General features: G+C 34.4%; 2 protein-coding genes across 8 annotated transcripts in view; one reads left to right on the forward strand and one right to left on the reverse strand.

Moving 5' to 3' along the window:
* The window catches only part of LOC129276751 (GMP synthase [glutamine-hydrolyzing]-like), a 28670-nt gene extending 23976 nt beyond the window's left edge, over nucleotides 1-4694 (forward strand). For 5 of the 6 annotated variants that reach the window (XM_064109075.1, XM_064109076.1, XM_064109077.1 and 2 more), the window contains exon 17: nucleotides 94-4694. In XM_064109075.1, coding sequence (XP_063965145.1) covers nucleotides 94-195 — 102 coding nt within the window. In that variant the 3' untranslated portion in view covers nucleotides 196-4694. The remainder of the gene's footprint in view (nucleotides 1-93) is intronic. The other variant, XR_010295630.1, reaches the window with a different exon arrangement.
* Nucleotides 4695-6250: 1556 nt separating this feature from the next.
* On the reverse strand, nucleotides 6251-17443 carry LOC129276013 (protein phosphatase 1 regulatory subunit 7-like). Of its 2 annotated transcripts, XR_010295632.1 has the most exons (10): nucleotides 17144-17234; nucleotides 15338-15447; nucleotides 13879-13944; nucleotides 13181-13311; nucleotides 12143-12305; nucleotides 11585-11701; nucleotides 10508-10612; nucleotides 9854-9940; nucleotides 8249-9408; nucleotides 6251-7235 (listed from the first exon to the last, which is right to left on the reverse strand). XR_010295632.1 is itself a non-coding variant. In XM_064109080.1 (9 exons), the coding sequence occupies exons 1-9, from the start codon at nucleotides 17160-17162 to the stop codon at nucleotides 9235-9237; spliced, it is 972 nt and encodes a 323-aa protein (XP_063965150.1). In that variant the 5' UTR covers nucleotides 17163-17443; the 3' UTR covers nucleotides 6251-9234. The 2 variants fall into 2 exon arrangements, 1 of the variants encoding a protein (XP_063965150.1); XM_064109080.1 differs by having other exon boundaries at nucleotides 6251-9408; nucleotides 17144-17443.
* Between the last annotated feature and the right edge of the window lie 1277 nt (nucleotides 17444-18720).

An 18720-nucleotide genomic window follows, 5' to 3' on the forward strand; every position in this document is an offset into this window, starting at 1 on the left:
GAAAATAAAAATAATCATAAAAGTAGTATCAAGTATGTATCTGTTAGCTCACTGATCATTATACTTATTTTCTTTTTTCCTCATTTTATTTAGGTCGTTATGAGGATAGTGAAGGCTGTTTACAGCGTGCCGGGGATATCACGAGTCATGTACGACCTCACGGCAAAACCACCAGGAACAACCGAATGGGAATGATAACGTCGGATTTCAGGACTTTTCATGAAGGACAAGTCAAACTGGTCGGCCAAGATACACTTACATTCAGGGGGCAGAAGGAGAGGAAGGGCCTGAGACGGAATGTGATTATCCGGCCGCTGTTTTTGTGAAGGAGATTTAGAACCTGCAGGGATGTAAAGAGGAATTAAGAAGATTTTGAAAATACCCTAACCAGAGTTAGACTCGATAGCTTGAATTCTGAATCCGGATTTAATTTAATTTCTGGTCTAAAGATGTGGTTTCACTATGGATAGCCACTTGTGATGCATCTTTCTCGCTGTATTAGTTCATTTGATGCCTGATTCATTCAAAACTGTCAGGGAATAATTAATAGAAATATTTTTTCACTATCATTAAGAGCATGGGGAAGAACACAGTAAATATAAAAAATATACAAAGTAAATAAAAATGTTGACAATTTTGGCTTCCCTTAATTAAGTATATTAGCCTCAGTTTAACTGGACTTCGGAATGTGGGCTATTAAGAACATGTAGTTAGTGAATAACGTGTAATTATTAAGTGTAATTTACTGCTGTCTCACATTTGAGTATTTCGCTTGCTTCTAACTGCGTATTGTTCAAACAGAGACCTATGCAGACATGTAATAAATCACAGTCAAGGATGCTCACCAACAACAATTACAGTACCGATATACAATATTTTTGTTGAAAAGAAATTTGAAATAACACAGCCACTTCTATGGTTTGATTTGATAAATTGAGTTACGATACATGATTATGGGATACATTTATAAGCAAACCATGTTTATCATTTTGCAAATATACAATAATATAATCTTTAAAAAATTATGGCTTTTATAAAGTGATTATTTGTATTTCTATTTATATCTGCTCTTTCCTATTTGCTGTTCATTCATTGAGACTACTGAAATATGACAAGTTTCATAACCCTCATAGAAAGTAATTAAGGTATGTATGAAGGCATAGAGTTAGTAGAAATAATTATGGTTATAAAATATCTAATTTATGTAATCATATACGTTTTGAAGTGGTTGTAAAATTACTATTTTTGTAGAAATTTTATTGACAGGGTTTGATAGAGTTTTTAATTGGACATAGATAGAATTTATTGAATAGTGTTTGATTTATTTTTGGATGCATTTTGTGATTTTTTTAGTTCAGGGCCCATTTTATAATGAATTACAACTATGATGACTTTTCGATTTTTGTAACTACCATGGAAAGCTTGATTGTGATTGGCTGTTGAGCCCTGTTTCCATGGTAGTTGCCATTATGGCAAAGTTACAATAGTTGCAAGTCCTTTATGAAACGGTGACCATATTGATTTTTTTCTGTTTAAATGTTTATCTCCTAATGCGTGCCATGTCAGTCAATACAGTCTATTGAAGGAACAGTATGGGCGTTGTTGCAAATCACATTCTACAGAAAATGATTTAACACTGGTCAACACTGAATTTGCTCTTTGTAGCACAACACTTTGAGTTCATGGCCGTTAACATTTACTCACTCAGTGGGCTACATGTGACATGGTTCCAGCCCTGTCATAGCACTATTTTCCTTAGGTAAGGCATTATACACAAACCTGCCATTCTCCACCTTCTTGTTTGCAATGTCCTCTTTACTCCTTGAATGAGTGGGTTAAACACTCGAAATTGCTATTCCAAAACAAGTGTGTTTGCATCATCATGGCAACCATTCAAAACCTGGGTGGAGAGTGGCAAATACATTTTTTAACAAAGCGCAAAGTGGTTTAAATTTCTGTTTGAACTATGCTGTGAAACGCCATGAAGATTCTGTTATTTTACTTATGGTTACACAATATCTGCCATACTTTATATTAGCTGTGAGAAAGCTTTTCATTCCGTCTTGTGCGATTTTGTTAAATATCACTGACCTGCAGTTCATGTAACATATGATTTTTGTTTCCAAATCATTTCTATCTTTGTTATATTTCTTTCGTTGTTTGGGGGGATTGTTCGTTTGCACAATTGAATGTTGGAAGTCATTTATAGGAATTTTGAATAGTGCTGAAAGAGGTCTTGCCACAACTTTTTCAGAAAGTTATTATGATTTCTTGAATATCCACTTTGATATTTTAATTCAATCTAAGTGAGAATTAAAGGGAAGTTCTCATGAGGTAATTAAAAATGATAATTGAGAACTTTAATCCAATGGTCCTCTGGTGGCTTACTTTCAAGCTTTCATGCTTTCAGAGCAATTGGGGAAATGAAATCAGCAACTAAATATTTGTATGTATGTCAGGTGCTATTTCATCAATCTGCCATTGGCTTAAGTTTAGATTATAATATTGAATACGATAGGCAGTTTATTAATTACTGGTAAGTAGGTTTGATTATTAAGCATCTTTATAAAATAGGTGTATTATTTCAAGCATCGCGTTTGGCCAATACGCGTCACATGACATCCAACTTTTTTGTGCACTGCACGGCAGTGTAAAAGGTGCGCAACGAAAATTTACATTGCATGCTCAAGCAGACCAGTGCAGTAGAAATCCCGGGAGAAGTCCAACAAAACTGTACTGTAACTTTTTTTTTTTTTTCTGTGTTGCTATTTTAGAAAACAAATAATGCACTTGCTCTGTCGTGCGTAAAAGTAAATGCAGAGAAAGCTTGGTTTCTTCAGATGGTGCACACTTGGCTCTCGTGCACAGTGCGGCACCTATCTAAAGAAACCTTGAGTGCTCTGCATTTCCACTAACGCACTCGGCTGCATGCATTATTTGTATACTGTAGTCATGCCCGGGTATAAGCAAACATCCATGTATTCTTTATTTGCTGTTGTAAAATAAACTTAATCCTATCTTCTTTTTTCTTGACCTATCCCTCAATTTTTCTGAGGGGTATTTTATTGTTTAGCACCGTGACAAGGTGAACAATTCAAGATTGTGGTCTTAATGAGTAGATGGTCTATATGGCCAAGTTCCTGTAATACAGTGACACCTGTATATAATGACTACCCAAGGGGGGGGGGCAAGATAGTGGTCTTAATGGGCAGGTGGTCTTTGAGCAGTTTTCTGTGATACATGATTGAATGGTCCTTATAGGCAAGTGGTCCTCCTATACACATGAGTCTGAAGTAGGTTTGACTTGATTTTAATTCTACTTATTGTCAGTGGGCTGTTAAACCCCCATTTCTCAAAAAATTAAAAATAGTGAGGGGAACCCAAATGCTGCCTTTTAGAAAAAAAATTATATTTTAGAATTACGGCAATGGTAGCAACATGATATTGTCTCAAAACAATCTCCATATTCTCTAGTTGTAACTCTATAATCAAGCTTTTTCTGTGAGGTGCCCTAAAAATTGTTGATTTTCAGATATGAGATTTCAAAAGCCCAGCGATGAAATACTGTATTGATAACAGTGTGGCTCTTACATGTAATTGAGGAAGACGAAAATGTTGACGAATATTTATCTCCAGTTTTCTTCCATATTGTCATAATCCAATTGTTGACGATAACGCACAAATTTATTTTTCCATCATTATTATGTACAGTATTGGGGAAGTACAAGAGTCAATAAGTTTTTCAGAGTTCCATAGGGTATCGAGGAATTTGTGTATGTCACAACTATCGTATGGGGGCATTGAAGTTTGCAAATGATCGAGTCACAATAAGTAAAATTAGCCTGGGCTCGGTATAAACAAAACTTGTTCTTATGGCAGAATATTACACTTAAGTACATTGATCACTAAGTGCAGTCAGGCATATAAACCATTAATAGCATATGATTAATTACCAAGCTTTGTTAAAAGCCCCAGGTCTATTTTTTGCAATGTAAAGTAAAAATTAAGTCACTATATTGACATTGATTTGTGCAGTGCAAATTTCCAACTGATATTTGAAATGAATTGCAAATTGGCATCTTGCGACACCCCCTATATCTCTCTTCTAGCTCTGGGGGATGTTTCTCAAAGGTTAAAGTCTGAATATTACGCATAAATTCCAAGTTTTATGTGGTGATTCTGATTTCTGCTTCAGTCGAAATCTCTCAGATTCTGAGAGATTTGACCGAGGCAGAAATCAGAACCACAAGAATAGGTTTGAATAACGTAAAATTCGACTTTGATGTTTTGCATATTCTGGTCTGAAAGAATGCTTGGAGGTAGTTGACTAATTCCATCTACATTGTAGTATGTATAACGCATCACTTCATTGGTCTCAATATGTTCATGGGACTAGGCCTAGTACATTACAAGCCAAATGTCGTGTTCATATTAGCTCTCAGTCGCAACATTTATTCAGACTGAAATCTCTGTGAAACTCCCTGGTTTCAGACTTGTTCTAAAGTGCCTCTATTTGAAATACATCCAAGTGTTACTTTCCTCTCGTGTGTTGATTGTATCATGTACTTTTCACATTGCACTGTATGTGTTTTACTCTTATTTCTTGAATGTGAATGGACTGTTATTGTATTATATGAGTATATTATGAAATGCTAAAATTATTCATGAATAAAATCTTTGTGTTTGGCAAATAATGCATTTTCTTTTTGATATATATATGTTGTATTGAAATGGGTTCTTGGGGTAAGGTATTATCAAAACATGTTAGCTTGAGGGGGGTGGTAACATCCCACACACCATCTGAATTATCCCCCTCCACCCCAGGAAAATGCTGACTTGAATAAATAGAGAAAAATCAAACTAGCATAGTGCTGAAAATTTCATCAAAATCTGATGTAAAATAAGAAAGTTATGACATTTTAAAGTTTCGCTTATTTTTCACAAAGCAGTAATACGCACAACTAGGTGAGTCGGTCGATGATGTCCATCACTATTTCTTTTGTTTTTTATTATTTGAATTATACAATATTTCATTTTTAATCTATTTGACAATAAGGACCAACTTGACTGAACCATATATTATTAAACAATGCTAATTCCACAAGTTAAGGGATGAATTAATCGTATCACTTGACAATGAGGAGAAAATTAGAATATTTCAAATAATAAAATACTAAAGAAATAGTGAGTGGTTAACGTCATAGTCTCCTCATTTGCATACCGACCAGGATGTGCATGTAACTATTTTGTGAAATTAAGCGAAACTTTAAAATGTCATAACTTTCTTATTTTACATCCGATTTTGATGAAATTTTCAATGTTATGCTTGTTGGATTTTTCTCTTTTTATTCAAATCAACTTTTTGTTGGGGTGGACTTGTCCTTTAATAACTGCAGTATTTTTTGTTTAAGTAGACATAATGTAGAAAATCATAAAAGCATAATTCAGAAAATTATTCAAAATCAAAGTTAAATGAATTTGGATCCTTTTTCAATTTCATGAACAGTAATAAGGGCAGTATACAAAATGAAAAAAAAAGCGCCATACAAAAATGTCTTTTGGAATTTCCACAATTATAACATTGTGTTTCAATGAAGATCTTAATTATCAAGTCTACCAACAAAAAATAATTATTAACCTGAAAGAAAAAATGAGTTATCATCTGCTCTCTCACTTGTTCATCACCTGTCATTGTTGGGAAATCCAAGAAAAATTTGAAATGTTCACTTTCTTATTTTACATTTGATTTTGATGCAATTTTCAGTATTATGCTTGTTCAATGTTTATCTATTTTTAGAAAAGAACTTCTTGGGGTGGACTTGACCTTTAAGCACGCTATTACAACCCAGAATATAAATCATTGCTAAGCTTTGTGCTACAGGCCCCTGGTGGGTGTTTCATAAAGCTGATCGTAAGATACGAATGACTTTGCGCACGACTGGTAACCCTTTCTCATGCCAATTGATATCCCTATGTAATTGAGTTAGGACCTAAGATCATGTACCAGTTGCGCGTTAAATTGTGCGTAACTTTACGAACAGTTTTATGAAACACCCACCTGAGCCCCATAATACAAACGTTAGCGATTAATCGCAAAATGAAATGGCCTATCAAGATCATCGTTGCATGCGCATTTTGCTCAGTAGACTGACTAGCAACCAATCAGAATTGCTCTTTCAAATTCGCGATTAATCGCTAACCTTTGTGTTATGGGCCCCAGAAATTTCACAAAGGAATCACTGGTAAATAATATTTTCTACAGAAATCTTTTATTTGATGCAATATCAAGTTGCAAAGTCTGTACATTAATTCAAAAACAATATCAACACTCAAAGTTTACTATAAGTATTCCAAGATAATATTCAATGTACATACAATACAAAATTTCAATACCTATTTTACATCAATGCTTATACTTTCTAAAACCTGACATTGTATGTATATATTTATTAAACAACCATTTTTTTCCAACAATATTTCAACAATAACGCTCCAGTACTCAGTTACTTGTATCCATTGACATTTTGAAGTGGTGTTGAGGTGTGGGAAGCGCAGTGATAAAAGCATTTTTCAAAAATTGGTTTTCAGTTTGCTTCAAACAATCAGCCTGAAAATGAACAAGAAAACAAAGGGAAGTGCACAAAAAAATTCCAATTACTTAATCTCCTCAAAAGTGTCAGAAATACTGGATAGACCAGCAAATTACAAGGTATATTAAAGAATTGTAAAGAATAGTCCATTAATAAATCTCTATAGCTAGTATCAAAATTAATATATATTATTCCTTCTAGAATCATTGTAAATTAGATATATAATTGGACAATATAATATCAATATCTGAATTAATTTTTCCATCTTGTTGACGATGTTCATGGTCCTTTGACTAGTAACATGTAGTGACCTGTGCTTTAATAGCACATTTCTATCTTATGGAGAAGTACATCTCATTTACCAGCAAATTGGCACCAAAATAACAATAATAGCTAGTTTTATATGTCATCATCTGACCATGATCGATAACTTGCATTACAATGGAAGATGAAATATTTAAAGGGGAATGAAACCTTTGGAACAAGTTGGCTTTTGTGGAAACAGAAAATTCAAAGAGTAAGATCAAAGCAAGTTTGAGAAAAATCTGACAAATAATGAAAAAGTTATGAGCATTTGAATATTGCAATCACTAATGCTATGGAGACCCTCCTTGGGCAATGCGACAAATATTTGTGATGTCACATGTGAACAATTTTCCCTTTGATGGACTATAAAATACCCCGAAAATGTATATTTTATCCATAATGTATTCTTTGAGAATCTGTATAACTGTACATGCCCTCCTATTAAAAGAATACATAATCTACTGATAGATGTGATCAAACAGGCATTTAAAGTGAAATATATAGAAAAATAATGGAAAGTTGTTCACATGTGACGTCACACATCTTTGTTGCATTGCCAATAGGAGGATCTACATTTAAAAAAATGATCTAAACTTCAAATGCTCGGAACTTTCTTATTATTCATTCAATTTTTCTCGAACTTTTGTTTATCTGTTTCTTTGAATTTTCTGTTTTTGCACAAGCTATCTTGTTTCAAGGGTTTCATTCTGATTCAACATTGATTCAAGAGGTAAATTGTTTTTAACAAAAGAAAACAAAATGGTTGGCAGCCACATCGAGTGGCTCCTCATACAGCAGCCGTCGCAGGAAAATATTTCCCTTGAATTTCTTGCATTCAGGGTTCCACTTCATAAAACTTGTTACAATAACAAATATGCAATAACTGTTTAAAGCTACTAAAATCATTCAATTTGATTGGTTGATATGACAAGTCTTTATGAAACTGAACCCTGGTGATGGTTGAAGCCATTCAAGATCATTTTTCATGCGAATACACAATCAATGGCAAGAAGTGCCCTTCTAAAACAAGACCGTCTATATTGTTTTGTTTCCTTGAGGTTACACTTACAGATAAAACCTTCGTTTAAAACATGTATGACTTGATCAATATCATTTTGACGCTTGCTAGAAGCAAAATGATCCAACAATTCATTCAAAATCAGCCATGAGTAATCTGTGCCATACAAACAGAACACATTCAGACAAACAATGTAAACAGAAAAGAGTATGTAATTGTGAAAACCAAAACCCTTTCATAAGTAATACCAATGAGCAAGATATAAAGCAAAGTTAAAGTATGAAAACACTCGTAAAAACCAAGTACAACTTTGGCAAGTCAATTTAATGCATATGTGTAGCATAATCTTGGGTTCATGTTATAAAAAGGTAAATGGGACCCTACCACTCTTAACTCCATAGCTTCTTATCTCTATGGTACACAGATGCAATAGTCGAGATTGGTATGAATGCATGGGCAACTTGTGAAAAGACAACACACTTTCATCTTTTGGATGAAGTTAAAATATAATAGGAGGAACCTTATAGATTGTTATATTGTTTTCCTTACCCCTCCCCCTGTACCCCTTCATTAAGTTCAGGGAAATAATAAAACGTAATTTCTTGTAGAATAGCATCTTACCACTGGAAATTTATGACATGGTGGGATGTATAAGCACATGACCCTAGGCTCTCTGGTAAAAGCAAGATTCAGAAGCACTATACCATGCTAATTTCACTTCAGTGCATTGTTAGTGGAGAAAAGGCAGTAGCAACATGGTTTGCATGAGGAAATCACTGTATTGCAAATTGAGCCAACAACCTAAGAAAAAGTTGAGTCTTTGACTGAACGTAAGATTTCTATGTGGGAAGGAGTTGGATGCTGAGCGATTGCTAGCAGAAGTAAGGGTTCTGCCAGCCGCTATTGACGGCAGTAGGTTGCACCGATTTGCTTGAGGTGGGAGGGTACTTACAAGTTCCTAAGGTGCAAAGATTTCTCGGAGGGTGGAGTTTCTATGCTGAGCAATCCTAGCAGGTGCATGTTACTGACCGCTATTGCCTGCAGTACTTCGGTTGCATCAATTTGCTTCAGGTGCCATTCTGCCAGTTTAACTTTGTTCTTAAGGTGCAACATTCAGACTAGGACTGTAGGTAAGTTTCAATGAGCGATAGGGTTTGATGCTAAGCAAATCCCAGCAAAAGTGAGGGTCCTAACCGCAGTAGGTTGCATCGATTTGCTTGAGGTGGGGGACTGCTATTTTGACCTTGTTCCTAAGATGCAAAGTTGGGCCTATGATGGATGAAGTTTGATGCTGAGCAAACCCTCTCAGAAGTGAGGGTCCTACCGGCAGTAGGTTGCATCGATTTGCTTGAGATGGGGGACTGCTAGTTTGACCTTGTTCCTGTACATCTTGTCTTTGTAGATAGGATTGTGTTCTAAGTAGACTGTTTGTAGGTTGGAGAGAGGAGTAAGCTGATCCACATCCTTCCAATGATTTAAGAGATTGTTGTTGAACTGTGGGTAGGGGTAAAGCAGGTCGAGAGAGGGGGAGAGAGGGAAAGAGAGAGGTGGAGAGAGGGAGGGTAGAGAGGGAGGGGGGAGCAAGAGCAAAGTCAAATGAGAGAGGGAAGATATCATAAAAATAAGGAAAGAAAGGATGATCAATTTGAATTTAAGAGAAAAAAAAAAGATGAACGAAGGAGAGGAAAGATTTTTCTTTTGTTACAGTAAAATGTTAGAAGGTATGTTTTTTTTCTTTGTCCTTTTCACTTATATTCTTCCATAAAAATCCTCCAGATAGTCTAAACATCTAATAATTTTAAACTTACGATTAAAATTCAATTTCTAATTTGAAGGGTGACAGTTTTTCGCTGTAAATGTTACAAAGACATCCAGGCAAAGCAATATTTTCAACAAACTGATGAATATGTATAAACTATAAAGATAATAATTTACTTACCCAAAACTCTTCGAGATGTACTAGATGACCAATTTTCTGTATTCTTGTAATCTTGTTACCTGCTAGATCTAGAGTGGTGAGTTTAGCCTAAACACAAAAATATAAGATAGCAACAGTTACATCTCTCAATATATCTGTCAAGTATAGTTTTTATTAATAAATATAAAAGTATGTATACCAAGCAATCTTAGAAACCATGGAAACAGTTGGGGGAGCATATAGAAGGGTTGGGTTGAGGATGGTATATGCACATCAGGCAAAAGGAAAGAAAGGGAAAGGAAGAAGAGTATTACAGCAACAATCCCCCCCATAAACAGAGATACTGTAAAGGGAATTAAGACTGAATTTAAAACATCTAAACAAAAAAGCTGCTAGAATGTATATCACATAAACGTACCATACAATGTCATAAAATGGATCTTCATAGAAATCTATTTTCTTTTATTTACTGAAGGTATGCTTATTATAGGTAACGAAGACAAGTTTTTTGGGGAAATGTAATATCTTCTAAATTTTTCATAGCTTCTAGACCATTGTGATTATAGTGAAATGCAACAGAGATAGATTTTATCAACTTTCTTGTTTTCAAGATCTTCCATTATTTCTAGAACATCTTAACTATAGATAAAAATAACAGAGATTTTGTCGACGTACATTGTTTTCTAGATTTTCCATGACTTCTAGACCATTGTGACTAATGTAGAGTTCTTCCAGGTTTGTCAAAGTTTCCAAGCCTTCCAGCTTGGTGATACGATTACTCTGAAATAAAGGCATTATTGAACATTTTAAATCATATATTCTTAAATGAATGGTACATACAATGTATCCCAAGCTCAACCAGCCTTACTTGATCTTCACTGGGATCTTGATTCAGGAAATTACTATTGGACTGAGATTTTATCATTATACAGTGCGTCCCACAAAAAAGGAAACCTGTTTTCAGTGATAGATTTCACAATTATTGAATATGTTTTTACTATAAATTTTATACATAAAGGTATGAGTGAGAGTGGAATCTCATCTCTAATTTGAGACCAACAGCTTAGCAAATCATTAACGCATGGCAGATTACGAACAATTAATATTGAGGCATAACAGAAACGATTCCCGCAGAAACTCGCATGTGAATCTGAATCCACTCTCATTTCAGGGATCAGTGAGAGAAACTTCACAAAGAATACAAAAGAAATGGTAATGACCCAATCGTCAAATATGCACAGTCGTCCTATCACAAACCAATCTTGTCCAATTTTTATGCGCAACGTGATTTTGACATTAAAATTTCAAACTCGTCTTGCTCATTAATGCGTGAAGTTTTCGTCTCACATAAGGTAACAAAATATAGAGGAATAATTGAATTGGATGATGATGTAATTGAAATATCATAATTCATTTGCCTTTGAATAAAAAGACAAGGGAATCCTGATTTTCCTTTTATCTGGGATGCACTGTATATTATGATCAATCAACAATGAGCGAAGTGTTATCCGAAGTGTTATCCACTGAACTAGGGCTATACAGAATGACAATAAAATAAAAATACAACATTGACATCTACTGCAACTATTTCAAGTGTACTCTACCTGGACATAAAATGGCTTTTGAAAATTATTTGACATTGTTTGACAATTCAAGATTATATTTTCATTTCATGATCAAATTACCATTGATGATAATCAAGAACCCAAACGCAAATGCAATCCTACATCAAACCATGGAGAAAGTTGTTACCTGTATACTAAGAACTCGTAGCTTTGTAAGTTTCTCTAAGTTCTCCAGTTTAGTGATCTTGTTCTTCCCAACAAATAAACTCTCAAGGTTGACCAATGCATCAAGGTTCTCTAATTTCTGTTTAAAAAAAAATGAATAGCATCAAATAAGTTTTTGGCAATGACCACATTGACCAATGTATCAAGATTCTTGACTTCAGTAATTAAAAAAGAAAGAATAAATCTTCTTTTTCATGCAGTGGCCAAACAAAGTTAATGAATTTCTATTGTGCACATTGAGTGTCACTATAGACAGATATATGCAATTAATAACTATTATAATTATTGATAATCATAATTATTATAATTATTGGATAAAACAGACTTTTTCTGATAAGAGATCAGACAATTAATTTCATAAAAGTGAAACCGCGTCAATGACTAAGTATCTTATGTACACCTTGTATCTACTTTTATATTCAAACAAAATCTTAAATTCAGCTTGTTAGCCTCCAGATTTCTTATTGAGTATTTTGAATAAAACTAAATTGAATATAAGAGAGTAAAAAAATCTTCTCACTCGTATCCTATTATCCCCCAGCTCTAGCATGTTAAGATTGGTAAAATGGCTGATATTTTCAATCTTTGAGATCTTGTTATTGATGAGGAAGATTCTTTCAATTTTGACCAATGTTTCCAGATTCTCTATGGTCCTGATCTTGTTGAAAGACAGATCTAGAATTCTGCAAAACAACAAGGTAGGGGAGAGATGAGATCATTTAGAGAATAACTAATCAAATTTATACAACAAATAAGATTCAAGATATCTATTATCTGTTTAAAATAACACAAACTTCTATTCATTGACTAAAGTTCTAACCATATAATATTCATTTTTAGTCAATTATCATGCTTATTTCATTCCAGAAGAAAAAATACTATGACAATATATATATGATACACATAAATTGAAATATGTGCACACTAATGAGTAAAAATTAACAAATTTAAGAGCACATTATCAATATCTGTTGAAATAGAGGAATTCACCAAAAAGAGGTTGCTTGTAGTTGGTGGATCCCTCAAATATAAACCACATGAAGAAATGATAAGCCAGTGTGGGACTGGCTGGAAGGATGTGGTCATGAAAGGGTATAACCTGAATTCAGAATACAGACTTTATGGCACGAATTCACAAAGGTGGTTTTGAAAACCCACAGTTGAGTCCATGGTTTATGCAGATTTCCTGTATAAATTATGCATATTTTACCGCGTATATTAAAAAATGCCCAACGCTGATTATCGCTTTTATCACAGTGTGCCAAATTGACGCCTGTTGCCGTGGTTATCCACGCTATTTCATTCATGAGTCCACTGTTTTTATTCATGAGTCCACTCTTCAAATAGTGGACTCATGAATAAAATAGTGTATCTAACCATGGTAACAGGCGTCAATTTGGCGCACTGTGACAAAAGCGCACATCAGCATTGGAATTGTTTATACACGCGCCCGATACATGCTAAATTAAGCGTAATTTATACAGGAAATCTGCATAAAACCACCTTTGTGAATTCGGGCATATATATATATATACAAGCATCATACATGATGACTCACCTCATATTTACTAGAGTCTGGAGACCTTCAATTTTCTTCAGTTGATTATCATAAAGGTCTAAATCTGTCAATGTCGTCAAATTCTCAAAGTTTTCAATCTTCCTGATTTCATTCTGACGCAGACACAATGTCTAGAATAAGTAGAGATAAAAGAATATACATGAAATTCAATTTCTTGGAGTGTAGAACAAAATAAAAGTAATGATCTCATATAAGGATTATCCATGGAGATGTTTTCTGAACTTAATATTTACTTTCTAGTCTAAGAACCTGCAGAAAAGGTATAGAAAAATTTTGAAAATGTTTTGTGAACAAATTTGTGTAAATCTTCATTGGATGGGCATTATTTTAATCATTATAATGAAGTTTAGGATATTGTTTTGCTTGGTGTGGAAATTATTGGTAGTTAAAGTCAGGGATGTCGTCAAGACCAGCCTTCAGGCCAATCTTGCTGGTCTTGGTCTTGGCCTCAGGCTGAGTCATGTGTACAAATTTATAGGAGATTGTTTTCTCCAGCGGCATAGTAAATCAGAAGTACCAGCCTCGACGTCATCCCTGGTTATAGTCTAGAAGGGTGTGAAATTATCAATCAAAAAAGTACTTGAACTTTGTTTTCCTCTCAACTTCATTTTTGAATGACGATGAGCTTTAAAAATTTGCCTAGTTTTAAGACTGATAACAATGAGCTAAGCGCTTACCTCCACCTGTCTCAGTACTTCAAAGCCATTGAGATTAGTCACTCTCTTGTGTGTAAGATCTACATCCTGTAACATACAAATATGATCATATAAATAATTATAATATTATAGCTGGATTTATACAGCGCTTAACACCTGAGGATACAAAGTGGTGCTATCATTACCCCAGCTTTAGCTGCGCTGCCCATATAGGCGCTCAGGTAATCAAGGAATTTCTTCCTCCCAGGTGCCCATTAAACTCCCCTGGGTTGAGTGCAGCAAATTGTGAGTAAATTTCTTGCTAAAGGAAAGAGCCCTGGGAAACTAACCCACATCCCTCACATTGAAAGACGAGAGTCGTAACCAGTACCACTAGACCACGGTACCCTCAAAACATAGAAATCAAAGAAATGACCAACCACTTCGGTGTTATGCCTAGAAACACGCTAAAAGGAGAAGGAAATAACATCCCAAAGAAAATATAAGGAAGTACCGTACTGCTGAAAGAACAACAATAGGAAATCCAAAATGCACATTTTGTTAAAAAGTAAGAAAATACGAGTTTCAATTTAAATCTTTGGTAGGTTGGTAAGTTGGTAGGGGTTTATAACATGCAATTCATAGTTGCAGCATTATGGACACCGGTGAAACAAAATCCTTAAGGTTCATTACAGAACAATGTGGTGTGCAAATGAGTGGCCCAGCTATATCATACATTCCTTTTTTATCTCATAATAACAACTAACAATATTTATATCATTTAAAAATGTTATGTTCTGATAATGTAGGCTAGCTCTTCGCAGTTCAACATAAAACATGAATAAAAGAAGTTTCATTAACAGATTTTTATAATCATATTATATACATGTACATGTTTGAGCCAAAATAGTTATAATTTCATATCATATACATGTACAGGTACATAGAAAAATTGATTGTCTGATGACAATGTGGCACTAAATATACCTATGAGGCTTTGAAGACCTTCCCACCTTCCCATAAATCGCAGTGGGTAATTGGGGGTAAATTACCACTTGGCCTACACCCGCTTTGTCAACTTTCTGCTTGGTTTCATCCCACATGGTGTAATTCTAGTTTATCTACAACCAGTTCATCTACTAACCATTTGGTTTAATTGCTAATAAGTCCATGTACTGTACCATTTTGTCTCATTTCAAGTTAGGCTTTACCCATTTTGTCAAATATCCACTTGGTCTAACACCACTTAGTCTAGATATGATTAGATAAACTATTCATGAACCAAATTTTAATTTTACAAAACGAAAAATAGGGATTAGATTAAGTGGAAATTAGACTGACCGGGCATTAGACTAATTGAGAATTAGACTGGGTATTAGTCTAAGTGTAGTCTAACCTAACTGATGGTAGGCCAAATGGGTTTAGCCCATGTGGTATGAGACTATCTGAAAAGTAGCCAAATCTATTGCAGACAAAGTAAATTATAAACCAAACTACTTACATAAGCATTTGGATCTAAAGCAACTGGTTCTGGTTCCGGAGGTTCTATCATCTGGACTCCTGGTCCTCCTTCCTCCTCCTCCTCCTCAGATTCATCAGTCATTGGGGTTTCTTCAAAATGATAATTAAAAGAAAATCAAAAGCTTACAGATATTCATGCTACTGGGCAATTCCATAAAATATGTACGTCCGACCCCCTATATGTGGGATCTTCATGAAATTTTCTGTCTCTGATTTTGGTTCTTTTGAAAGACTGTAATGCTCTCAAATGACCATGACTTGTTTATGAAGTGGAGTAAAACTTGAGAAAAATGGGGGTCGGACGTACAAAAAGGTTGATTATTTTATGGAATTGCCCTACTGTCAATTTTTTTAAAATTTATATCCTACCTACTTTAAAAAAATTGTCAAATTGGTTTGTTAAATAAAATTATTTTATGGCGAAGCTGTACAATCAGACATGTAAAAGGTTTACATGTACCGTAAAAATTGCAAAAACAAATTGTTGAGTCAGCAGATTTATATTTAGAAAATAGATTGTATTTCCTTCCATAGAAATCAAACAAGTGAATAAGAACACTCCAGAAAATGTTTTGTTTAGAATCTTTTTGTTACAAAATATTGTATTTTGAAAGAGGGTGTGTACTTCATTTCAAACTTTACACCAGGTCATCATAATAAGGAAAATACAATTTTTCAAAGACTGTCCCCCCCCAAAAAAAAAATGGGAGATACATATTACATTCATGAACAAATCAATAAAATTTTGAAATTTATCAAATACTACTAATCTAAATGAAAAATATTAGTGAATTTATTGTTATTTTTTTACAAAAACAGTGGGTATAAAAAAATAATTAGCAAAAAGGGGAGCCTAAATGTTCTATTTTTAATGAACACCATTAAACATAATCATCATCAGAACAGATGTACAGTATGAAACTATCAATAAAACATCTGATGAGAAATAAAAGTAGATAAATACAGTAATTTAACAGCAAAAACAATCATATTTATGTTTACACAACTAACACAAGCAAAGGATTTTATTCATAAACAATTAATCACATATCAATCCTAAATACAAAATTAAGTGGAGATTAAATTGTAGAATGTAGATTATTTCACTTCAGACAGTGATATCATCTTTCAGTCAAATAAATTTTTAATGAAAACTTTTTAATAAAAATCACTCCTTTTGATGACATATAAAAGAGAGCTCTGTAACATTAGGCAACAAAGATTAGTGAATTTCATCACTTTCAGAAGTATTTCATCATCTCTATTCTTCAAATCATCATGCTCTCTTCTCTCTCTCTCTGAAGTCCGAGTCTGATCTGTCTCCTGGCCTCTTTTAATCAAACTTTATCCTCTTCTTTTCCAACATCAATTCAGAATTAGAAATGCAATCAGAATTATTTAACACTGGGCCAACATGCAATTAATCACATCAATAAAATAACATGCAAATAATTACAAAATCCACTTGATGTAGTTACGTCCAAGCTCAGAAGGCCAAAGCTATTATCGACATGTGCAATTTATTATGCATGTAACTAATTAAGCGATATCACGTTTCCTTGCTAATTTGAATTAGAATTACACACAAGCTTAATCACCGTAGATGAACGCGGGAGTGTTCCCCTAAGTGTGAGACTTGAAGTCTCCACAAGAGCTTGTTTTCATTTTTAAAGAAATAATCCCTCACTTTACTGTTCTTCTCACGACAAATATACATACATGACATATGCACATCATTATACCAATACACTAAAATGAAAGAATACAAGCAAATATGAAAAATTACCATTCTTTTCCTCCGCCATTCCGTCTTTTTCCGTTCTTTCTTTCACACAGTCACAGCAGTCGACTCGAAACGAATTTTGATGACAATATGGTATCTCTAATTGAATTGAATTTGGGGGAAAAAGAGGGTTAAATAATATGAGGAACTGACGAAACCGTTAATCGGGGGGGGGGTCAAAATTCCGAGTTTAATAGTCGTTGTGAATATTTATTTTTGATAGATTTATCTCTTCATATTTGAAACACCACGAATGTCTAGAAAAAAATTACACAAGGCCAACATTATCCCCGGACTCACTCTGAGTTCCCACATCATAATTTTTTTTTAATGGGGATCGATCAACCTTGGGATGACCGCGCCGAGCAACTGTAGAGTCAGTGACATAACTACGGGGGAGGGGGCAAGGGGGGCTGGCAAGAAAAAGAGGAGGGAGAAAAAGAGGGAGAAAGGAAAAGATACGTAGTGGGAAAGAAGAAATTATTGTACATTATAATATGTTATACTATATTATATAATTATGTTATATTACATAAGAAATATTTTTTCATAACTTTGTGAAACATAATTTGCTCAGGGCTCGCATTGTCTTAATTTTTAACGAGATATATAATCCTGCTGTACTAAAACATCCAGTTTTCAAGTCAATATACACATTTCCTCGCACTTCGAGTTATTATTGTTTTATGTAGCGTTTCATGACTACACAAAGTGATTGCTCCCTTTTGAGGTCTGAATATAAACATTTCCAGACCGTGCTTGCGTTCGCATTATTGGATTGGTGAGATATGTCTGCTCTTCATGAATTCCTAAAATCAGTCCTTAAGAATGTCCCTTTTTATGATCTGAATATAAAAAAATTTGAGCTCGTGCTTCGCGCTCGCATCATTAATTTTGGTTATTGAAATACGTATGGTCTTATGAATTCCCCGGGATGAATTCCTACAAACAAGCCTTAGAATGTCCCTCTTCAGGTCTGAATTTCCTAAATTTTCAGCTCGCGCTTCGCGCTCGCAATATTATTTTGAATAGTGAGATGCGTATGTTAATCATGAATACAAAAATGCTTCATGTGTTTATATGTAATTCTACAAAATCAGCAAGCGCTTGGCAGCAGGCTCACATTAGATGACTATGGTGAGATATATACTGTGAATCGATTTCTAAAAAATAATCCTTAAAATTTCCGTTTGGACTCAATATATACGAAAATTTCAGCTCACGCTTCGCGCTCGCATTATTAGTTAGCGAGACAGATACGTATCATGATTACAACAATTTTCTTATAATGTCCCTTTTTATGTCTGAATATCACAATTTTTCAGGTTGCCCTTCGCGCTCGCATTATTTGATCAGTGAGATACATATCCGTTTAATATGGCACAGTCCTTAAAATGTCTCTATTAGGTCAGTATACCTGGAAATTGAGCGTGCATCGCGTGCCCACTAAGTGACTCAAAATTTTTGATGGTGCCCCCAATGCCTTGACCCACGGTACGCCAGAGTGTACTGATGTACAAGAGGGATCAGGGCATGGGATGAAGTCCTTCCCTCCTTTGGCCTTTGGCACTTTCTGTTTG

Source organism: Lytechinus pictus, chromosome 14, assembly GCF_037042905.1.
Source record: "Lytechinus pictus isolate F3 Inbred chromosome 14, Lp3.0, whole genome shotgun sequence".
In the NCBI taxonomy this organism is placed as follows: Eukaryota; Metazoa; Echinodermata; class Echinoidea; order Temnopleuroida; family Toxopneustidae; genus Lytechinus; species Lytechinus pictus.